Source organism: Orussus abietinus, unplaced genomic scaffold, assembly GCF_000612105.2.
Source record: "Orussus abietinus isolate OABI.00-Male unplaced genomic scaffold, Oabi_2.0 scaffold1, whole genome shotgun sequence".
Taxonomy (NCBI): Eukaryota; Metazoa; Arthropoda; class Insecta; order Hymenoptera; family Orussidae; genus Orussus; species Orussus abietinus.
The window spans coordinates 269,369-291,280 of record NW_019396017.1 but is presented as its reverse complement, the minus strand read 5'-3'; the positions used below and the strand labels follow the sequence as shown (position 1 = coordinate 291,280).

The following is a 21,912-nucleotide window of genomic DNA, read 5'->3' as shown; positions in this document are numbered from 1 at the left end:
GTTGCCAAGCTCTCACCATGCTTTGTTAGATACGGGTAAACAGTCTTTGTTGCATGGTCAATAGCGCCATTTGTTTCCATTTAATGGTCAGTCAAGTTTCACAGAATGTAATGTGTCAAATACTAGCTACACGTGACAAAAACCAAGAATTTTACACAATGGCTTCATCTAAAAAAATTAATACTACTGCTCGACGTTACGATGAATTGCAAGGTACACTATTATTTCTTTTCCTTCATACTACTCGTTATTGAGAAATGTTTTAGTGCATTAAATACAAGGTTATAATATCTAATTAACATTTGGTTTTAGGTATCTCAACAGTTATATGCACTTCTGAAGACCGCTTAAGAGTGGCATCGGTTGCACGGAAATCTTGTCTATACGTAGGTTTTATTTAAAAACATATCATTCAAATTTACTTATTACATCTGTTTATGAAAGTAATCTTAAAACTAATCTAATACATAGAGAACATGTGCAAGCCTTCGACCCCTATTCACTGCATCCCCACGTTATCCAAATCCTACTCCGAAGATAGAACTGGCCCATCCTCTACAGAACCAATCTAATTATTCCACTCATGATCGGCAAGTTAATAATTTAAAATTTGACGTTAGATAATGCTCAAATGATAAAGCGTGAAGCATAAATTTTTTGGAAAATGTTTAATCACAGATGAAGAAAAACATTAGGTTTGCAAATTGTGTCAAATAAATTAAGAATTTACCGCAGCAGTAAGTCACTATATGATTTAATTACGTGATAATTAATTTACAGGATAGCACTGATTAAACGCAAGGAGTTAGACCTTACCGGCCACGATAGGCATATGTTATACAGAAGACCAATAGTCCCCTTCGTAAGATCCAGTTCCCCTGCAATGGAGCCCTTAACTCTTACCGATGGCAGTGCATTGAAAGATGTTATCCAATCAGCCCAAAGACAGAGTTATGCTGTACCACCCCTCGTAGAAAAGATTCAGAATAAAGAAACGCAAACTGACTACAGAGAGAGTGAATGCCAAACCTTGCCATGGGAACCTCCATACAGAATACATCCAGGTACATCGGTGATTCCTAAAAAGGTGGAATACATTAAAATATATTAGAAATATTTCAAGAGACACTTATAAGAATCGGTTGAAATAATTATATTATTTATAGGTCACAATCCTGAGGTATTATCGGTAGCACATTTAACATGGGGTCACGGATTGCCAGCTGGAATGCACGAGGTAGAAATCATCAACCGGCTAAGAATGAAAAGAGCCTGGGAAGCTATTCTTCCTCCGATGGACACTCCAGAAAATATAAAAACTCGTTCGCTCATAATATCAGCTTTGGAAGCGGATGAGTGGGCCTTTAGAGAAGCGGTTAGCACTATGTTTTAAATAGCATGGACGTATTGTAAATTATTACTATTCATATCCTCTCCTGTTAGTTCATAAATCAAAGGGACTCGGTTTCAGGAAATTCAGTTCATCATGGATATGCGTATGAATTTAATGGAAAAGCTGATTAAGGAGCGAGACGAAGAGCGGGATAGGATAATGAAGAATCGTTTTGAAAAAGTTGGCGACTTCTTAAGGAACCGCCGAGACAAGGAAATTATGGGCATTAGGAGGAAACTGGGGCGAGAATTGCGGAAGTTAGCCGTGAAACATCGTGGACAAAATGTTCGTTATCAAAAGCGCGATATTGTCAAGCAACATGCCGATAGAAAATCAGAATTATATGCGCCACAGTTGAGATTCGGTGAAAGCGCTCAAAGACGACATGAAATAATAAGGAAACGGTTGTTACGGGATACTTATGTTGAAGGTAGGTTCGTTAAACTGGTGTACTTGTTATAAAAATAGTTACAATACACTTGCAGAGAGTAATTCCTGTTTTTTACAGCGGCGGAAAAAATAGATACTAAACCAAGTGGACTGTTAACGTATGAGGAATTGAAGGCATTTAAGATTAAATCAAAACCTGCAGAACTTTGCGTGCGAGAAACCAGATGGACCGAAGGAAAATTAAGACAATTACATGCTGATCTTAAAGCGATTCGATTGAACCTTAAGCCCTCGGAAGAAATTAATTTATTGCAAAGTAAGTGCAAGGAACCGACATTACCCCAAACGCCTATAAAAGCAAGAACTCATGACTTCGATAACGAAGTGGAACGATCTACTGAATTTATTCAGAAAACTGTCAGAGGTAGAGCGATACAATGTATGGTAAGTACAATAAAATCATAGGTCAGTTTAAAGATTTTAAACGTTTCACTCGTTAGAGATTATAAGTTTAGATATTACAAATTTTAGTGTTATTCTTTACGCAATCATCTTTTCAGATGTTCGAGGGTCGTAACAGATGCAGAGAATTAATAGAAGAACTCCAATCGACGACGGCACTTCAAAAACATTCGAAGAAATTGCGTCAACAGGAGAAAGACAAAATGCTAAGTATTCAGCAGGAGCAGAATTACAGTATGCTACGTGAAAATCGTTTAAGTGAAATTCTGAACTCGTTAGAGGGCATGACAGTCTGTGGAATACTCGACTACTTGAGTAAGGTAAATGTAATTCTATCAAGATTTTTACTATATTTAATTTCAATTTTAACGGTAGAGTAATAGTAGGTTATGTTTCTTTAAGGAATTGATTAGATTAAAAGATGAACGTACGGCACATGCTTTTGCATTGCTTGCTGAAAGGATAAGGTACAGAAGAGAAGCTGCCGAAGCTGGCAGACGTCAACTTGAAAGAAATCGCCGCAGGGAATTGGATGAAATGTTCAGACAGATTGTAAAAGTAAACCAAGAATCTGTTGAAACATACTTAGAAGATATTATAAAGGAAAGTATCGACTGGATATCGGACAAGGAAGCCAAAGAGTACATTGAAACATTGGTGGCAAAGGCAGAGAAAGTGTCTGACTATGCTGTAGACAAGTAAGTATTCAACAGTAAAACGTCTGTAAAAAGAGTTGAACTTAATATTACATAAAATTAAATGTGATATATCGTGTAGTGCTGCTGAATTAGCAGAGCAAGAAATGGTTGCCGATATGGTTTACAATTTTGTTTTGCCCGAAGTGGAGAAACAAATAATCCGGGAAAATATGAAACAACGTCAACAAAGCTATCTGCAAAATGCACATGCAGCAATTTATAACGAAATATTAAATCTGGATCATGAAGAACCTTTAACACCTTCAGATGTTTTCCCGGATAAATCAAACGTTGAAACAGATGCAGAAGAAGAAAGATCGTTAAACGAAAATTATATGGTACAAACGAAATTCTCTTTTCATTATATCGGCTTTATTATGTTAGTCTTCCAAAATCTCATAGGATTACTAAGAATGTAATTATTTTTAAGATTGAAATTGAAACAAACACAGCATGGAAAGGTGATACTGTTGAAAAGCATATGGATCCCGTAAAAGCCATCGCTAATTATATTCTTCAAACTATTATTTCTCGAGTTATACCATCTAGTAAGTTTTTATAGATATTTATCACTTATTGTGGACATGAACTGGTTGAAGCGGGAAATGGATAAAATGAATTAATAACCATACTTTTAAATATTCAACTGTTACATTTATTTATAATCCTACAGAGAGTGAAGAAATGGTTCATGAGCTGTTGGAAGATGTGTTATCAGAAGTGGTGAAGTCTAATAAACCGCATGTGTTAAGGGGTAAGTGTAGAAAATTAAAAATTAAAATATCTTCAACCATCAAGTCTGATTTTGTTTTAGATAAGTCATCGAAATTATCATGGAGTTCTTCTTATACAAGTCACACCAGTAAGTGATAGATTTTGTTTATTGGTTGATGATAAAATGTAATATTGTCAATTTCATTACACAATACGATAAATAAGATAAGTAGGTCTGTGAAGATCTAGAAAATGAATCTTATATACATTTGTATTGCAGATTCATCAAGGAGTACCACATAATTAGAGTTTGTACTCGAATTGTAGGATCGCTTATACTATAATAACAAGGCCGATAAAACAAAGAAATGCCATTCATCGGCCTTATCAGGTTAAATTCATTTCTGATAACGTACCTATAAATACATTCAAGTTGTTTTGTAGTAGCATCTTGTTTGAATAGTTTAAAGGCAGTTTTTAAATAAATAATTATTAATGCCTTTTAAAAATTAGTTTGAAAATAAATTGAAAGACCAGATGTTTGTACTGCTACATTAAATAAACCTAATTGAGTTTATCAATAAAAGGAACCAAAAATTTAATGAGAAACAAAGGAGAATATTATTTCCCATTTTCATAAGATTTAGGAAATTGATTTAAAACTTAATATCATACAATAATTGTATTGCAATGTTATAACTGTGATTTATGATGAGATGAAAGTAAAATTATAACTAATTTCAAGAAATAAGTGATCTAAATTAATATGAGTACTAAACTATAACAGTTAAAAGTATATCAGAACAAAAGTGTGATTTCACATGAAAGGAAAAACATGTAAGTTCCCTGTGCTAAGAATATTGAATATAAACTACATTTAAATTTCATTTTTCATTCATTTTATTTGTTTTGTTTCTTTCAACTAGTAATGATCATTTATTCACTTCAAGCTCTTTAGTTTGAATATATGCCTGACTAATAAACTTAAACTATCAGTATACATTATGTGATAACAAAAATTAATTTGATGTCGAAGGAATAACATCATCTGAGCTTCCTGCACCAAGTAGATTGGACAAAAATTGTTTAAACTTAATTTCCTTTGCATCACTTGATGATTTCCTTTCGACTATCAATTTTCGTTTTTTCGCTTGAAGTTCTTTAGTTTGAATTTCAGTGTCTCGCTGACTAATAATATCAATATGTTTACGTTTCCGACCATCAAGCGTAGGATCTGGTTTCTGAGTTTCCTCCCTAGCGCGACTTAATTCAGCAGTTAAGTCGCCTATTTTCTGCTCCCATTCTTCCAAATGACGCCTCATATCGGCAATTTGTGCATCCTGTTCATGTATTTTTTCTGCTTGAGCTTGAAGCTTCAAACTTTGCAAACGCATTCGAAAACCATGTCTTTTCATTCGCAGTTTTAGCTTACTAATTTGACCTTTAACTGTTAGGACGGATAATTTATTTTTTTTTGTACGGCTATAAATTTTCTTAAAAGTTTGGTTCAACTTTTCTGTGTTAAAACTAAGTGGTAGAGTAGTAGTATTCGAAGTATTTGTATAAAGAGTTATCATTTGACTTCCACTAGGTAATTCATAAGACCCAACATTACTGACTGCCGATGTGCATATACTATGCTTTAAATCTGGTAGAATTTTCTCATCAAAATGTTCCATGGCCATGCTGCTGATATCCCTTAATTCTTGAAGGATTTCGTGGGTTCTAGGTGGGGTCTTTGAATCATGAATTAAACGAAGTACCCGGAAAATCTCGTCGATCACCTATTACAAAAATATAATTCAAGTTCATTCTGAAATCAGTATATTCTAAAATTATTCAGTCCAACTCACCTTCCCTGGGATGAAGCAACATAAGTTTAAGCCAACATATTTGATAAAAGTCATGGATAACATAGAAATTCTAGTTTCTATCGCTGTTAATATATCGCAGTGACGTGCCAGTGGATGGCATCTTCTCTCTGATTCTCGACGTGGTAAACGGCTCTTCACGGCACGTAAACATTGTGCATGGTATTTTTCCATGAGGTTGAAACCGCGATTTAACAATTTTTGGCATGTTCGATTGAATTGTTTACAAACCTGTTTACAAATAACATCGACTATTAATTCATTGTGAACAATTCCAAAAATGAAATAGATGTACACCCTATGGTATGTCATTGCTTAAGCACATGAAAATCTTCACATTATACATTGCATTATATACAATAAAATTTCTTCACTTAGTGAAAACAAAGGGATAAGAGAAAGAGATCTTACAATTCTGTTTTTGGCAATTTCATCATATGATAGGTTAGACAGGATCGTTTCCAACACCACATCTGGCAGATTAATTAGTAGCAACATTGTTTTTCTTGAATCGTCCAACCTGATCGAGGATGTACCGCGATGTATCGTGTTTTACAGATGGTGCCACGCGTTAACTATGCATGGTAAACACTATCGAAGAAAAGTTAAAACTGTGGCATCGTTCGTAAAACACTGACAACAAGAGCCCAATACTATCATACGATTTGCACGAACACCACCAAATCACGCAGCAATCTCTGCAACTTTTGGACTCCCCTACTTTTCTAAGGAAGATCGAATGGCATAGAGATTGTCAACTCTGTAAGCTAGAAGTGAGGTTAAATCAGGTTAAATCACGTTTTCAATACAATCAATGAAGACCATGAAAGAACAAAAGAAAGATAGAAAACCGTTATTGTAATTAACGAGTTTCCCGCTATGTGGCGTTATCGAATGTTAAACCCACATCGTTAAATCTGAGTAGGTTATACCAGAGATGAGGTTATACGTTCTTACATCTTTTTAAACCTTGCTATACATTGAAAATCACGCAGAAAGAAAACGCCGGAAAACAATAGTGAAAAGTTGCGAACAATCCAATGCCGAAAACAGAGAATTTAGAAAAAATGAAAAGGAAGGCGGCGAAACATAAACATAAGGAGAAGTTGAAAAGGAAGAAGAAGAAAAGTAAACATAACCGATCCAGTTCTGAAAGTGTAAGTGATACTAATGTCAAATTCTAAAATTGATAATTCCGCGTAAGCTTGCACAAAATTCTATAATCATATTGTTTAATACAGAGTTCGGACCAGAGTAAAGAAGAATGGGTGGAAAAGACTATTGATAAACCTGAACCAAGTGCGCCTAAGGAACAGTCTCAGCCAGCCGAAAGAGAAGAGTGGATGAATCTTCCAAGCCTGTTCAATTGTTTTTCAGAAAATCATTCTAAGAGCAAGAAGAAAGAGAAAGAAAGGGATTCTTCAATCTTGGATCAACCAGGGCAAAGCTCGAGAGAACTGAATCCTTATTGGAAAAATGGAGGTACTGGAGTACCTGAAACCGAAAATAAAGCACGAGTCAAACAGACATTAGATGCTGCATGGCTGAAGAAGAGTTTACAAAGAGTTAAAGAGCAAGCAGATCAGGAGGGAAGAACCCTTGCTGAAGTTGCTTCGGAAAGATGGGGAGTAAGTTACTTTTAATACAATGCATTATTATCAAGGATAAAAATCTGTCATTTTATTTGGAATCAAATACTGAATTTTATACAATGATTAAATCTTTTCAGTCCTTGGACACCATAAAATCAATGATAGCTGAAGCAGAATGTAAGTCACGTAATAATGACCGTTCATTTTATGCAAAAAGAACTCACATTAAATATCATGATGATGTAAATACAAAATATGTTAAATGTAAATACAGAAGTTTTAACGATGATAGTTCAGAGAGAAGACCTAGATCTCGTTCTAAGAGCAAAGATCGACATGAATGGAGTTCAGAATATAATAAACATTTGGAAAGTCGGAAACATAATAAATTAAGATCTCAAAGCCCAGAGTTGGAAGAAAGACATCAACGTAAAAGATATGGAAGTCATTCAAATCATGATAAGAAAAAACTAAGTTTTAAAAAACCTTCTGACAATGAGGACATTCCTTGTCATTCAGAGTCAAACAGATCTAGAAGTCGAAAATGGCAAAAGCCTGAGTTTCAAGAAACCTCTTATAGGAAGATATCAGAAGTTCATACACAAGTAAAGCCAATTGAACTGAATGATGAAAGTGATTTAGAATTAGAAACCAGCAAAAAAAAAGAAGACGAATGTGTATTAACAGAATCAGAAATGAATCAATTAGGTGCTAAGATTGTTAAAGCAGAAATAATGGGGGATATGGTAAGGCACATTTTATTTTAAACATGGTAATATGACAGTTGATAATTTGACAGTTTTATTTTTTGATAAATAATATTCCTATTCCTTTCTATCATTTATATTTTTAATATCAAAATTTTTCTAGGAATTAGCAACGAAGTTGAAATCCCAGCTAGAGAAAGCTCGAGAACATCGAAAAAAAGCTGATACGAAATCTTGTATTACAGAAGAGAATGCAGTACTTCTTATACGTACGGATGCAAGTGGTATGTAAATAATAATCATAATTATATTATTTTTGTGCTTTATTTGATATTAAATTTAATTACTCAATGTTGTATTTGTTTTGTAAGGTACGACAAGGCCAATTCAACCTAGAAATGAATCAACAGAAACTTCTGCAAAGAATAGAAAGAAGAAAAATGTTAATACACATCAGTCAGGACAAAGAATTCGATACTTCCCTGATGATGATAAATACTCCTTGGAGCAACTGGTATGTACTCTGAAAAAAGTATAAAATGAAGTTGTAGGAAATTAACATATTTATAAAAGTCTTCATTTCAATTGATCACAAGTTGTTACTGATCCTTGTGTGATATTTCAGTATGAACGTGAAAAGGGAAGCTCTGCAAAGGATACTGAAGCATCATTTGTCAAAATTGCTTCTAGCGTAAGTAAACATAGTATGAATAGATTTCTCAAGTCTTGTAATTAACAAATCAATAGATGAGGTTTTATGAAAGCATAAATACTATTTTATTCTAGTCAATGAATATGGAAGATCTATTCGGGTCCGAAATGATATCGGACAGATCAGAAGTTGCTCAAGAAGCTTCCGATCGTGCACAAGCAATAAGAGAAGATCAAAGAATTAGTAATTGTTCTTGGTGCATCAACTCAAAACACATGTTGAAACATATGATTGTAACAATGGGATCTACGATCTATCTGTCCTTACCACCATATACATCACTAACTTCTGGACATTGTATCTTAGCACCTATTCAGCATGTGATATGTCAAACCCATTTAGATGAAAATGTTTGGGAAGAATTACAGGTAAAGTAGTACTTTGTATAATTAATTCACGTTGTTTTCTTATGAATACTGTAAGCTAATCTATTTTCTTTATCAGGCTTTTAAGATGGCATTGACAAAAATGTTTGAAAGCCAAAATAAGAGTTTAATATTTTTTGAAGTTTCAATGAGATGGCGTGATTATCCACATATGCGGCTTGAATGTGTTCCATTGCCGAAAGAAATTGGGGATATGGCACCAATGTATTTTAAGGCAAGTTTATGTACTATAAATGTAGATATTAATGTCTCAATTTTCTTATGGTTTTAATTTTTTTAAAGTACGTTTCATATTTTACAGAAAGCTTTGTTAGAATGTGAGATGGAATGGTCTACAAATAAAAAAGTTATAGATTTGAGTCAGCATGACGTTCGCCGAGCTGTACCAAAAGCTTTACCCTATTTTTCAGTGAACTTTGGTATTCAAGGTGGATTTGCTCATATAATCGAAGATGATAAATTGTTTCCACGGAATTTTGCGCAGGTAAATATACCATTTTAATGAGATTGGCATAAATAATGTATATTATTTGTATTTTATAATAGACTTTGATTATAAATACTATTTCCATAATTTAATAAATAAAATTTAAATATGTGTATTTAATTTAGGAAATTATTGGTGGAATGCTGGAATTGGATCATAACATATGGCGCAAACCAAGAGCAGAACAATTTGAGCAGCAAAGGAGTAAAGTGATGGAATTCAAAAAAACGTGGGAAAAGTTCGATTGTACTACTTGAAATCAATTATGTCACTCTAAATCTTACATTTCCTAATTCGAAAATGGACAATGTAAAAATATTTCTGTACATATATTCAAATGATGATGAATCTGTAGAAATTTATTTATTTTCTGTACTATTTGCAGTATTACATTGCTGAAAACCAGCAACTGGAAACTTTTGCAAATGCTCTTTCAGAACACATGGGAAAAGCGATAGCATCTTGAAGCATTTTCCCATTTTATCGTCATCCGTGATCATGTGATAACCTGATTTTAATTGCTCCTTCTGATTATCAGAAGCTGAGTTTAAAAGTACATTTAGTCTAATATCTATACCAAGTTCCTTGAGAAAGTTTCCTTGATTTACAGGCCCAAATGTTATTAGTCTTTCATTCTTTTGTGCTATTTTTCTTAACAGTGAAAAATCTACATCTGCTGTTAAATCGGCACTGCCTGGTTGTACCAGGGGATCATGAAGTTTATGTTGTCGAAATGCTCTGAATGTATCAGTCTTTTCTCCATTATGACCATAATCTGCAATCAATGCAAATCCACCACACTCTTTCAAACATGATGCCATGTAGTCAAGGGTAACCATAGCTTGAGGACATATTTCTATATGGTCTCTCTTTTCGTCTTCCTAAAGTGAAAAAAAAAAGTTGCAATATAAAATATTTAAGTACAATCAAATTTTTTTAATTATTTTTTACTCACAGATACATAGATTATGCTAGCTGAAGTACTCGTACCAGATAGAACATACCGGAACTTTTCTTGGTCTACCGATAAAGGATCGATATCAATCAAGATTTCATTCCATCCTCGGTCAGTTTTCTTATGTAAAACGCAATTTTGATTAGCATTTAATTTAAAAATATAACACAGCAATAACATTAAGTAGTTTGAAATATTTGCCTACTTACCTGAAATTTATGTACAGGCAATGTATCGAAGAATTCATGTGCTATAAAAACGCTAAATTTCCTTGGAACATCATTTATAGAATAATACCAAAAAATTTGTACCCCTTCTTCAGTAATTCCCTTTCTGTAATGAGTAACAGCATTTTTTTGGTTTTTATTCACTTCTGGTTTTACTTCTTTAGAAGATACACATAAATTCTTTGCTTGAATGTCTGAAAGTACTGGACTAATTTCAACAAAATGTAATGATAATTTACTCGTGTATTTCAATTGCTTAAATACCTGGAAATGTAAATATAATTAACACATACATGAATTGAAATATGAGACAAATGCAAAGGAAAATAAGACTTACAGGTTTAATGAAGTAAAATAATTTTTTTTAGTTTCGACACTTAGAATTTAATATTCCATAAAAATTAAGAAAAACATTATTTACGTTTATACCCTTATAATATCTCTGGCTAATGATCCTCTCCCTGGTCCTAATTCTACAAGTTGAAATTCATTATTAGTAATCTTATTCCATTCGTTAATTATCCAAACTGCAATCATCTGAAACAAGCATTAATGTTTAATTACAGTACATTTACAGGATATTAATGATTCATTCTTAATAGATATCTCGATAGATCATTGCAAAAAAGAAATAGATTTTTTCGATTTATTTCTGATATAAATACTTACTTCACCGAAAAGTTGACTTATTTCTGGAGAGGTAGTAAAATCACCTTTCTGTCCGAACACATCTTTACTTGTATAATATCCTGCGACAGGATGCGTAAGGACTGTCTTCATATATTCCGCTACTGTGATCGGGCCACAGGCCATTATTTTCGTAAAAATCTCTCGATATAAAAGATTCTTTTCACTTTTCACAATATTTGTTATTCGGGATGAATAAAATTGTTTAAAACATGCTACCTCGTTTAAGACACCTTTTTTATGTAATAAGTTTCTACCTGACAAATGTTTTGACAACATCCGTAAAGCCATGTTTATTGAAAATGAATACAGCTTTTTATAATAAACACCTTTGCTTTTGTGACTCACATTGGTAAATTATTATTTCATTGACTTCATTACTTTGCTCTGAATTCCTCTAAATTCTACTAAAACAAATCTACATTGTTGTAGAGAACAGCGCCACGCGTGGAACATTCCGAAAGTACCTCTTTTTAACCATGAGTTGACCTTCTATTAACGTCTGAATTCGTGGGCTGTGCGTTAGCCGCAGTTGGCTGTCTTTTGCAAAGATTCGCTAGCGGTTAATTCTAGATATTTTTCAAAGAAGCAGTTGCGGAAATGTTTCACTGGTGTGGTTATGAATAACAGGGACATGTCAAAAATCTTGTGATGGCGGCGATGTTAAAGGTTAGTTGTCATTAAATAAAGAAAGTAATAATTAACTCGTAGTTTAAGAAACCAGTTGCACGAGGAAAATGTGTATTATCAGTAAACTTAAACGTTAACCTAAATTAACGGTACAACCGTTTTTCTCCCTACCTGAATTATTTTCTCCTTCCAAAGATGTTATTTATTTCAAAGAAAGAGATTATTTAGAAACTATAGGATTGCATGTTCACTGGATGTATGTTCTTTAAGAAAATCAAGATGATGTTCGGAGTACTCCTATGTAAATTCCATTATTTCCGTACAAGTAGTGCATGAGTGAGTTACAAAGAATTGGCTTGTTATAATATCATTGTCAATAATTTCCTTTAAATATGAATTAAATAATATCCTATGTAGTTTATATTAAAGCATATATTATGTACTGCACTTGATATTGGGGTTAGTTTACTTTTTTTGTATAGATAATTTCTTTCAGAATATCTACCTGATATGAAAACAAATAAAATGATAGTAAATCCTAATAGATTAATAATATCCTTCACTTTACAATGTATTACAGTTATTGAATCATGTAACTAATAATGTATCTCATTTTAGGATAAAGGTCAATATACATTTGAAGAAAAATGGCCGTGCATGCGCCCGATTATATTAAAGCTGCTGAAACAGGAGCCGGTGAGCCAAGCGGAATGGCAAGACTTGTTTTCCTCCGTTTACTTAGTATGTTCATGGGATGAAAAAGGACCAACTAGATTGAGAGATGCGCTGACAGAAGATATATTGGATTTCATAAAACAAGCACAACAGGTATATTTAATTATTCACAAAATTGTAATCGTGCTAACATCTGAATAGTTATTTGACCTCGTATTTTTAATTGTAGAGAGTACTGGCACACCAAGAAGAACAAGCTTTGTTGAAAGCTTATGTTGCCGAGTGGAGAAAATTTTTTACACAATGTAATTATTTACCAACTCCATTTAGGCAATTGGAAACTGCCTTGGCAGGAAGAAGTTCTACTGTACAAAAAAGAAATCAACCGGACGAGAGTATAGTTAAAAAGGTATTGTAATTTGTAATTAAAAATGAATGTTTTGTTGATATTTTTGTATGAATAATACTATACTATACTGAGTGCACTTATAATATTTAGATTCATACTTTGCATGGATGGCAAAGATTCCTTGAATTAATTAAAATTATTTAAATTCAATTCTTTGACTCCTGAACATTAATGAAAGATTATCAAAACATTTTTCACATTTTTTATCTTTATAACAGTTAATGCTAGATAGTTGGAAGCAGAGCATATTTGGTGAGATAAAACAGAAACTACAAGATTCAGCAATGAGACTCGTACGTGCGGAAAGAAATGGTGAATCATTTGACTCTCAGTTAGTCATCGGAGTTAGGGAATCTTATGGTAATATCGATATATAGTTTTTATAGCAGTAGGTGCTATTTTATTGTTCAAATTATACTAATGCGTGTTTATTTAATTGTTACAGTAAATTTATGCTCAAATGCTACGGATAAACTTCAAATTTATAGAGAAAATTTTGAAGCAGCTTACATCGAAGCAACAGAAGCATTTTATTGGGTAAAAGCACCAGAAAAGTTGTCTCTGCACGGTGTGGAAAATTATATGCGTTATGCAGAAGCAAAATTGCGGGAAGAAGAATTGCGAGCCCAAAAGTATTTAGAACAAAGTGGCTCGAGTGTACAACTTTTAACAGACTGTTGTGTGAAAGGATTGGTAGCTACCTTTAAACCTGCTATATTAGCAGAATGTCCTAGGATGATACAGCATCATCAAACAGATAGTAATTACACTTGTTCTTGATTAGTATCGTCTGTTATATTTATTCATTAATGTTAATATCCTTTGAAATTGATAATTGCAGAGCTACGGTTGATGTTAAAATTGATGGATCGAGTCCCAGATGGAGTTGGGCCCATGCTAAGAGACCTCGAAGAGCACATAGCAAATGCAGGTCTAGCTGATATGATGGCTGCGGTAGACGTTATAACTCAAGACTCAGAGAAATATGTCGAAAGGCTATTAGATTTGTTTAATCGATTTTCAAAACTTGTCCAAGAGGCATTTAACAATGATCCACGGTTTTTGACTGCTCGTGATAAAGCCTATAAACTAATTGTCAATGACGCTTCGGTATTTCGTTTGGAGTTACCAGCACGACAGGGTCCAGGAGTAGGAGTATTAGTCACGAACAGTAAACCTAATAACAATAATAATGGACAACCAGAGTCTAAATGTCCAGAACTGTTGGCTAATTACTGTGATATGTTACTTAGAAAAACTCCCCTCAGCAAGAAACTTACTCCTGATCAAATTGAGAAAAAGCTGAAAGATGTGGTACGTACGACAATGTAGTGATTATATTCGATAAGTTGTATCGAGACGTACTGAAGATATTTTCATTAGCCTAATTAAATGCCTTTTACAGTTGCTGGTATTAAAATATGTCCAAAATAAGGACGTTTTCATGAGATATCATAAAGCTCATTTAACGAGGCGGTTAATATTGGATACGTCTGCTGATTCAGAGAAAGAGGAGAATATGGTAGAATGGCTTCGAGAAGTTGGCATGCCAGCGGACTATGTTAACAAATTGGCACGAATGTTTCAAGACATCAAAGTATCACAAGATCTTAATCAGCAGTTTAAGGAGCAATGTCGAGCTGCTATTGCTGACAGTATAAACATCAAGGTTTGTTTTTTCTCTTTACCTCTTTTTCCCAACAAATATTAAATACATTATGATTTCTGCGGTTATTCTTCCTGCCGTACAAATTGGCTTTGGGATAAGAAGTGTTAATTTGTTTAGTGAACCGTCCTACCCCCAGTATAGGTGAAACTTGATTGACCAATCGTCTACCCTCAGATAATGTAAAAGGCAATTACAGCAAATGAAGCTATATTTACATTAGTGCCTCTATGCAATTCGGGCAAGATTACAAATTAACACGTGGCTCCCATCCAGAAGCCAATTTGCACAAATTTAAAACAATTAAGAAAAAAAAAAACTTAAAGATGAAAAATGAAAATATTTTGTAGATACTAAATGCTGGAGCCTGGGCGAGAGGGAGTGAACGAGTCACGGTTAGTCTCCCTCTTCAACTAGAAGATTATATACCTGAAGTTGAAGAATTTTACAAGAAGAAGCATAGTGGGCGCAAACTGCAGTGGTACCATCATATGTCTAATGGCACGGTAAGAAATAACAAAAAATAGTTTAATTACACGGAAAAAATATCCTCTAAGAAGTTAGTTTTTAATTGACAAAAAATCCAAATAAATTATATTGTGCACCTGATACAGCTCTGTAGTCATTGTACATATTTATATTCATGTTTTTCTTTTAAACAAAGTTGATTGATGTTACAGATAACATTTTCCAACCAAGTGGGTCGATTCGACGTGGATGTGACGACATTTCAAATGGCAGTATTATTTGCATGGAATCAACGGCCGTTAGAAAAAATTTCGTACGAAAATCTTCGCTTAGCTACCGAGCTACCCGATCCTGAATTAAGACGTACGCTGTGGTCACTGTGCGCATTTCCCAAATTAAAACGTCAGCTACTTTTAGTGGAGCCAATTGCTCACAGCCCTAAGGATTTTGCTCACGATACCAGGTTTTGGGTGAATCAAGAATTTGCTGTAGTGTGAGTCTCGCATTAAGTATTGTCTACAATCTCCACTACATTATTACACGTCATGAGGTTCTTCTTGTAATTTTTGCAATTACATTTTGTCATTAACAGAAAGAATGGCAAACTTCAGAAACGTGGAAAAATTAATCTCATCGGTCGCCTTCAACTTTCTACAGAGCGTAGCAAGGAGGAGGATAATCAGTCGATTGTTCAGCTTAGGATATTGCGGGTTCAGGTACGTAATCACTTTTTTCCTTTAATGTTTATTTATTACCCATGATGCAGTTTAATAATTTTCTTGTATTTTTGGGAACGCAGGAGGCCATTATTAAAATCCTGAAAATGAGGAAGAAAATTAACAACGCACAGTTGCAAACCGAACTAGTGGACATACTGAAGAATATGTTCCTACCGAGTAAGAAGATGATCAAAGAACAGATTGAGTGGCTTATTGAGCACAAGTATATTCGAAGACATGACGACGATATCAACACATTTGTGTACATGGCGTAACCTCGACGACCTCGCGTTTTCGGGCAATCGCCCGGGCATCTATGACTAATATTATATTTTTATAAAACCTGAGTTTCTTCCGCGCAGTTGTAATCCTGCGAGGGCATGAGAACAGTTCCGCCTGCGAATTCAGGCAGATACTATCTTTCGGTAAGTGGATAAAATGTGAATACACTTGTCATCGCATTGCTTGCAAAGGTGACATCGAAGTTTAGTGGGAATTGCCATTCAGCGGACAAAGTGTAACATTGTACTAGTAGCGCAAAAAACTTCGCGATAAGATCATAAGAGCATTTTGTAAAGGAAGACAGGATGTTTTTTCCTGCTAGAAGGTAATGGTTTTTAGAACGATGATCTCATACCATGTCGATTGAATTTTATGAAGCGAGGAATCAATAAGTATGTAATGGGATTAACACCACGCTGCAATTTGTATTTTATTTATGTAGGACAGAGTACTTCAGTATTGCATCGTGACGATTCTTTGGTGAACACCCTATAAAGGATGTCAAATTTGTTCAATTGAAAAATGTGAGTACTGGATTCTGTTAGCTCGAGTTCAAATTAACCATAGAATTTATTAAGTCGACAATTGTTAAAGATTTAACGTTAATTCCTGTAGTAATGTAACAAATTTAAAATCCTAATGCATAAGCGATGAAAAAAGGTATTTCTTTCCTCCAATGTGAGAATGTTCGGGTGAATTGTTTGGGTATGTCATTACACCACTACACGTACATATATAAATATTAGAATTTTATGTTCAAAGGTATATACGTCGTGAAACATATACATCTATGCAAGAAGCACTGGTAACAATGATTTGTATAAAGCCTTTATAATACTTGAATGATCTAAGTAAGTGTGTAAGGATATTGAATCGCATTGAATTAAAGATTCAAATTTTCCATATTTCCGTGAGTCATCATTTCTTTTTGTAATGAATGTATCCCTACTCTTATTAATATTGCATAGTTTTTCTTACGCGGAGTATATTCTGATAAAATTTGAAAAGTAATTATTTTTTACTTAAAAGTAATACCTTGGTAAGGTAAAGTGTGTATGAGAATGAACATATATTAACATAATACCAAAACTTAGAGGTGAGCCGAGATCAACAATTATGGTGGCAATAATTATATCTCATTCTAGTGAATTTTTATTATCAGTAATAATAACTTAAATCACATAAATATTTCGAACAATTTAGGCAATTTCCGTAAAATTTAACAATATCAAGCAGCAGCCTAAGCGACAGTTCGTTTTCGTCGCAAGAACATTGAACATGTATCGAGAAACTTTATGGAAACGGCTGTTATAACAGTGGTTTTTCTTTTTCTTTAGGATCTTTACAATTTAAGTACAACTTCTTAATTAATTACTACTATAATGTTCTGTCAGAAGTAAAAGGAAACTGGTGCAGTCCATGTTTATGTCAACACGTACACTGTAAACTAAATGTAAATTCACATTCATACAATCATTTTCCATCATAACATTACATTTTCTCGAGTGTCACAATATTAATGAAATCATTCCATACCTAATTTATCAACAGTTACTCATGTAGGCATAATCTTTATACACACGTAACAATGATAAAGTTGTAAGACGGCGCTTTTCAATTGTTGATACGATCTCAACACTGACGATATGATTTTCTTTAAATAGATGATGCTTCAATATTTGTTTATATAATATGACAAAACATGTTCCTTTCGATATTTCTCTCTTTAAACTTTATACTAACTCAGTTCCTTTGAAGTGTCGCATTGTGCCCCCTCCCCCCCTCTAAGTTACGAAGTTCATAACTGCTTATTTAAATTTGTATTTGCATTACTTAATGTTACGTTTATTGATTTCTTTAAGCATCACATTCTTCCTCGGATTAAGGATGTACATCTGCCGAGCCAAATTTAATTCTACACCGATTATCGCTGAAAAGATTAAGAATAGCTTTCTATTCAATTATTTTTTGCTTTGGGACTTCTCTCAAATTTCGTGTTGATATCAAATCTATACTTATAAACTTTTAAGACAGATAAATGCTAAATCGTACTCTTTCTTAATGTAAATATATATATTACATAATACGCTTTTTGTGTTTTTCGAAACTGTAGTATTTTACACATCGAAGCAGCAGAAACGTCATTACGTCAATTTATGCTAGCACATTTTTCACAGATCGGAGAAATATCTACTCTAGAAGTCTAAGCAGAAGAATCAAACAATACGTTATAATATTAGGCGAATCATGCTTCGTGAGACCAGCAGTGTAACTACCAATATTTTACATTTGCTTCGTAGGAAGCGCTCGAGTATTGACATATTTTTGAGCAGCGACTCGACTATCAACGCGAATATGCCTTGTTTTAAAGGGTGGAAATTTAAAACTTACAAAGTATGGCTTGGCACACGGTACACATCTGCTTTAACGATTAATTCTGACGAGTTAGTGTTACTTACGTCTTGGATGGAATATAAACGATTCAATGCCGTGTACGGTGGACGATATTGAAAGAAAACTCGATTGATAAATTAATGATCCGGACAACGTGTGTGCTGTATACGGGGGCCTCCTTTAATAGGATTCGTTGTTTCGCAAACGTGAACCACAATGCCAGGCTGACCTGAACCTCCTGGATGAAGTTCGTGACTGCCCCCTGAAAGAATTTAACTCAATTGTACCCTATTGTTTCAGATAAATGGATCTATACGTTACCAAAAATAATTGCTTAATAATCATTTACGAATTTTATATCATCAGAAGTATGCTATAAATAATTACTAGCATTCTCTGTAGTATAGTTCTTTTATAGATATCATGGATTAGCTATAGCAACCTGGAGATAAATTTGCGATTGCTGCTAGCAAGTCATGGTTGACAAGTGGTTCATTCTCTTCGCGTGGTTCCCACCCAACTGGAGGAGATGCTGGAGGTGAAATTAGGAACTGTTTTGAAGGTGCTGGTGGTTGAAGATGTTGGTCTTCCATATCTATTGTTGCAGTAATAGTATGGGATTAATAAAAGTAGCATTACAAAAATTTGCATTATTCATAAAGACAAAAGAAAGCAAATTAATAACATTTTTCAAACAATTCTTGAAGTAAATATAATGGAATGGTGCCAAATTATTAAAAATACTTCTTGTTAGTGTACATCACAAACCTATAGGCGTTACTGGTTGTGCGAAATAACAATTGATATCCGTCTCCCCGTAATGAGTTTGATGCAATTGTATCCTTGCATGTGCAGCAGCACTTGGGGAACTATAATTTACCCTCATTCTTCTAAACGATCTGAAGTACTGAAACGTGGCGTCATCTCCAAATTGTTTAAATAACGATTCTATACCCATCTGCAACAATCAATAGTAACCAATTATTATAACGATGGATATCACAGACCAGGTTGTATCAGATATCTTTATTCTATTGAATTGCATAAAATATAGAACCTTCATTTCATCACTTTTAAATACTCTGGGGTCGATATTGGTAACAATTACGGACGTCGGTAAATCCTCATCGTGAACGAGTTCTTCCAAAGTTCTTGGATGAGTGTCTCCACGATTTTTCCCTGCTTCAAATTCAAGCTCCAGTTGCTCATAATTTGGGTGTAGATTAGGCAAACCATCTATTTCATTTATAATAATATTCTCTGTCTCCTCTGTCTCTTCATCTTCTAGAGCTGCATCCCTTTTCTCCTCCATTTTTTCCACCTGAGAAGAACTTTGATTCGTGAAAATACTTCACAATAATAAATTGCAATCCTGTTTACTAAATACTAGGTTCAAATAAAAATAAAGCTACATATATCAGTGTATGCATGCAAATGCAATTCATACTACTTTTCTTTTCAATAATATTCTTATTTACTTCCTTTTAAATTTTAATCAGAATTAATGTATGCTTCACAAATAGCATTTATTAAAGAAATAGTAATATTGTATACTACCGTGGCTTCGGAAGGTTGTAATAAAATACGATTTGTCATACTTTTGAAGCAACTTATGTATTATTCAGCAGGTGAATATGTTTATGGCATGTTTAATGGTAAGTGCGATTTGATGTTTGTTCACATGTGAGTATCAATAGTGATCTACTGCATCTAAAATAAAAAGAATTCCATCAATCAACAAATAAAAAATTAATCATAAAGAAACTGAAAAATCAATTTATATTTCTTAAAAAAACCATATTGGTGTCTGCATGTATTCCATAACACGAAATTCAAGTATGTAAAATTCATATTGATTTTCATGAGATTCTAACTTTTGACTGTAACCAAATTCATTACTTTTAATGATTATTTATGGATCATTTTTGCAATGAACATAATTAAAGCAGTGGTAGTATGAATGAGAATTACAAAACATATTAAAGCACACTGTTCACAGATTCAGCTCTTTTTCATTGCCACCATGCATTATTAAATGGACAGCTAGTAGTATGATATTATCTAACTACTACACAATTATTATTAATATTAACCATTTCTGAAGTTATGTTCATATTCTTACCAAATATGATTATTAAGGTGTAGGACGGTAATAACACAAAAATCCTGGTGGACAAATATATGATCACGTATACTTTGAAATAGCTTTCACGTGATAGCGTTTAATTGGTAATGCCCAATCACACCTAAAAGTACATAGCACGAGTTTTTTATATAAATATTAACAAGAACAAAGATATTAATTACTTATTAAACGTTTCTATTAAATGGCTAACATGTCTTAACCATCGAGTTTCAAATATTTTCATTAATGCTTTATGTTAATAAATAAACCTTATTCAATGCAGTTCACAAATCACTAGACACAAGGTTAGCTCGTTGTTATAAGGCAGAAGATTAATGAAGCATTAGATACCAACATACTTTTAAATCAGTCATCTCGTACTCACCTATCACACAAAGTGACATAAAACCACAAATATCACTTTAAATCAATAACATTACTGACAAGATCAGAGTAATAACACCCAGCGTACAACACTGACTACATAAAGACATAACTACAGACTATCGTAATAATTTTTACTCATAAATGCATGTCAACAGTAAATGAATGAAATAGGAATATTACAATGCTAAATTAACCGAATTATAACCAACTGCTGAACGGATGATTATTATTAGAACACCAAAATTCTTGCTTCTCATCCAATGCTAAAAATTTGATACAATTCACTTTTTCATAAACAAACCCATGCAATTACAGTTCGGTAGTGTAAATATTCATTTATGGCCTGATTATTAGTTCTCACCAGCAAACAATTTCAGTGCAACAATACCCATTTTACGATAACAATTGTCTGTCATACCTGTTACTTTTGCATTATTTTATTCGTGTATGTACACGTTGGGCAGTTAGATTGGCATCTGTGTAAATGAAGAAGTTGGGTCACCACTTGTGTTCGCAAGTATCTACGTCAATTCCTGTTTATACCCTCTTTCCCAGCTCGTCCCACACACGTTCTGAGCTGGGAACTTTAGGCCGAGGCAGCTGTTACGATCTATCAGTTGTAAACAGTTGTGAAAACGGTATTTGATGATCTACACAACAAACTTCTTCTCAGCAAGTAGTGTATTATTTTGTACTGTTTTGTACAGAGAGAATCAGAGAGTGTCCATGACCTCTGTTTTGTCGCGAGCGGCGAAAGAGTGGAGTCTTGCGGCCGGGCCTCGAAACTATTACATAGTTATCATGGACGCACTCTATGTTACCTTGTTATCCATGATATGTCAGATTCAGATGTTGCCTATTGACTCAAGGACGCTT

The 21,912-nt window shown here is 33.7% G+C and overlaps 6 protein-coding genes across 13 annotated transcripts; 3 read left to right on the top strand and 3 right to left on the bottom strand.

The window, feature by feature from the left end:
* The first annotated feature begins 254 nt into the window (after positions 1 to 254).
* On the top strand, positions 255 to 4,443 carry LOC105698201 (cilia- and flagella-associated protein 91). Of its 2 annotated transcripts, XM_012422243.2 has the most exons (12): positions 255 to 386; positions 781 to 1,064; positions 1,167 to 1,375; positions 1,472 to 1,823; positions 1,902 to 2,227; positions 2,344 to 2,565; positions 2,648 to 2,943; positions 3,023 to 3,281; positions 3,374 to 3,491; positions 3,617 to 3,697; positions 3,758 to 3,805; positions 3,938 to 4,443. In XM_012422243.2, the coding sequence occupies exons 2-12, from the start codon at positions 833 to 835 to the stop codon at positions 3,958 to 3,960; spliced, it is 2,166 nt and encodes a 721-aa protein (XP_012277666.1). In that variant the 5' UTR covers positions 255 to 386; positions 781 to 832; the 3' UTR covers positions 3,961 to 4,443. The 2 variants fall into 2 exon arrangements, with proteins under 2 accessions (XP_012277666.1, XP_012277665.1); XM_012422242.2 differs by having other exon boundaries at positions 259 to 386; positions 3,617 to 3,805.
* Positions 4,444 to 4,539: 96 nt separating this feature from the next.
* LOC105698202 (F-box only protein 28) lies at positions 4,540 to 6,257 on the bottom strand. The gene is made up of 3 exons (XM_012422245.2): positions 5,940 to 6,257; positions 5,511 to 5,759; positions 4,540 to 5,441 (listed from the first exon to the last, which is right to left on the bottom strand). The coding sequence occupies exons 1-3, from the start codon at positions 6,024 to 6,026 to the stop codon at positions 4,677 to 4,679; spliced, it is 1,101 nt and encodes a 366-aa protein (XP_012277668.1). The 5' UTR covers positions 6,027 to 6,257; the 3' UTR covers positions 4,540 to 4,676.
* Positions 6,258 to 6,493: 236 nt separating this feature from the next.
* On the top strand, positions 6,494 to 9,760 carry LOC105698101 (CWF19-like protein 2). The gene is made up of 10 exons (XM_012422053.2): positions 6,494 to 6,685; positions 6,770 to 7,156; positions 7,258 to 7,866; positions 7,991 to 8,111; positions 8,199 to 8,341; positions 8,453 to 8,518; positions 8,614 to 8,907; positions 8,984 to 9,139; positions 9,227 to 9,409; positions 9,538 to 9,760. The coding sequence occupies exons 1-10, from the start codon at positions 6,569 to 6,571 to the stop codon at positions 9,667 to 9,669; spliced, it is 2,208 nt and encodes a 735-aa protein (XP_012277476.1). The 5' UTR covers positions 6,494 to 6,568; the 3' UTR covers positions 9,670 to 9,760.
* LOC105698102 (protein arginine methyltransferase NDUFAF7, mitochondrial) lies at positions 9,676 to 11,712 on the bottom strand. Its single transcript, XM_012422054.2, has 5 exons — positions 11,264 to 11,712; positions 11,024 to 11,131; positions 10,577 to 10,858; positions 10,368 to 10,487; positions 9,676 to 10,293 (listed from the first exon to the last, which is right to left on the bottom strand). Exons 1-5 carry the CDS (start codon positions 11,570 to 11,572, stop codon positions 9,772 to 9,774), a joined length of 1,341 nt encoding a protein of 446 aa, XP_012277477.1. The 5' UTR covers positions 11,573 to 11,712; the 3' UTR covers positions 9,676 to 9,771.
* A 92-nt stretch (positions 11,713 to 11,804) lies between these two features.
* On the top strand, positions 11,805 to 17,035 carry LOC105698100 (cullin-5). Of its 3 annotated transcripts, none has more exons than XR_001103906.1 (12): positions 11,805 to 11,950; positions 12,530 to 12,739; positions 12,816 to 12,995; positions 13,214 to 13,355; positions 13,441 to 13,755; positions 13,837 to 14,309; positions 14,401 to 14,664; positions 15,012 to 15,167; positions 15,342 to 15,622; positions 15,722 to 15,845; positions 15,929 to 16,273; positions 16,573 to 17,035. XR_001103906.1 is itself a non-coding variant. In XM_012422052.1 (11 exons), exons 1-11 carry the CDS (start codon positions 11,933 to 11,935, stop codon positions 16,121 to 16,123), a joined length of 2,358 nt encoding a protein of 785 aa, XP_012277475.1. In that variant the 5' UTR covers positions 11,805 to 11,932; the 3' UTR covers positions 16,124 to 17,035. The 3 variants fall into 3 exon arrangements, 1 of the variants encoding a protein (XP_012277475.1); XR_001103907.1 differs by having other exon boundaries at positions 15,929 to 16,654; positions 16,893 to 17,035; XM_012422052.1 differs by having other exon boundaries at positions 15,929 to 17,035.
* Positions 17,036 to 17,269: 234 nt separating this feature from the next.
* Positions 17,270 to 21,795, bottom strand: LOC105698103 (protein sarah). 5 transcript variants are annotated; one of them, XM_012422057.2, is made up of 7 exons: positions 21,455 to 21,795; positions 20,647 to 20,770; positions 20,082 to 20,234; positions 19,582 to 19,845; positions 19,293 to 19,482; positions 18,967 to 19,119; positions 17,270 to 18,786 (listed from the first exon to the last, which is right to left on the bottom strand). In XM_012422057.2, exons 3-7 carry the CDS (start codon positions 20,118 to 20,120, stop codon positions 18,662 to 18,664), a joined length of 771 nt encoding a protein of 256 aa, XP_012277480.1. In that variant the 5' UTR covers positions 20,121 to 20,234; positions 20,647 to 20,770; positions 21,455 to 21,795; the 3' UTR covers positions 17,270 to 18,661. The 5 variants fall into 5 exon arrangements, with proteins under 5 accessions (XP_012277480.1, XP_012277481.1, XP_012277482.1 ...); XM_012422058.2 differs by lacking the exon at positions 21,455 to 21,795 and adding an exon at positions 21,035 to 21,414; XM_012422059.2 differs by lacking the exon at positions 20,082 to 20,234.
* Positions 21,796 to 21,912: the final 117 nt, after the last annotated feature.

Coding starts and splice junctions, on each gene's coding strand:
- LOC105698201 (XM_012422242.2), top strand. CDS start 833: ATGTTATACAGAAGACCAATAGTCCCCTTCGTAAGATCCAGTTCCCCT. Junction 2,228..2,343: donor GTAGAGCGATACAATGTATG/GTAAGTACAATA, acceptor TCATCTTTTCAG/ATGTTCGAGGGTCGTAACAG. Junction 3,492..3,616: donor TTCTCGAGTTATACCATCTA/GTAAGTTTTTAT, acceptor ATAATCCTACAG/AGAGTGAAGAAATGGTTCAT.
- LOC105698101 (XM_012422053.2), top strand. CDS start 6,569: ATGCCGAAAACAGAGAATTTAGAAAAAATGAAAAGGAAGGCGGCGAAA. Junction 7,157..7,257: donor TTGCTTCGGAAAGATGGGGA/GTAAGTTACTTT, acceptor AAATCTTTTCAG/TCCTTGGACACCATAAAATC. Junction 7,867..7,990: donor CAGAAATAATGGGGGATATG/GTAAGGCACATT, acceptor AAATTTTTCTAG/GAATTAGCAACGAAGTTGAA.
- LOC105698103 (XM_012422057.2), bottom strand. CDS start 20,120: ATGACAAATCGTATTTTATTACAACCTTCCGAAGCCACG. Junction 19,846..20,081: donor TACAACCTTCCGAAGCCACG/GTAGTATACAAT, acceptor AGTTCTTCTCAG/GTGGAAAAAATGGAGGAGAA. Junction 19,120..19,292: donor ACAACCAGTAACGCCTATAG/GTTTGTGATGTA, acceptor CTGCAACAATAG/ATATGGAAGACCAACATCTT.
- LOC105698202 (XM_012422245.2), bottom strand. CDS start 6,026: ATGTTGCTACTAATTAATCTGCCAGATGTGGTGTTGGAAACGATCCTG. Junction 5,760..5,939: donor AAATTGCCAAAAACAGAATT/GTAAGATCTCTT, acceptor ATTTGTAAACAG/GTTTGTAAACAATTCAATCG. Junction 5,442..5,510: donor GTTGCTTCATCCCAGGGAAG/GTGAGTTGGACT, acceptor TTTTTGTAATAG/GTGATCGACGAGATTTTCCG.
- LOC105698100 (XM_012422052.1), top strand. Junction 13,356..13,440: donor CGGAGTTAGGGAATCTTATG/GTAATATCGATA, acceptor TAATTGTTACAG/TAAATTTATGCTCAAATGCT. Junction 14,310..14,400: donor AGAAAAAGCTGAAAGATGTG/GTACGTACGACA, acceptor TGCCTTTTACAG/TTGCTGGTATTAAAATATGT.
- LOC105698102 (XM_012422054.2), bottom strand. CDS start 11,572: ATGGCTTTACGGATGTTGTCAAAACATTTGTCAGGTAGAAACTTATTA. Junction 11,132..11,263: donor TAAGTCAACTTTTCGGTGAA/GTAAGTATTTAT, acceptor TGCTTGTTTCAG/ATGATTGCAGTTTGGATAAT. Junction 10,859..11,023: donor TAGCCAGAGATATTATAAGG/GTATAAACGTAA, acceptor TTACATTTCCAG/GTATTTAAGCAATTGAAATA.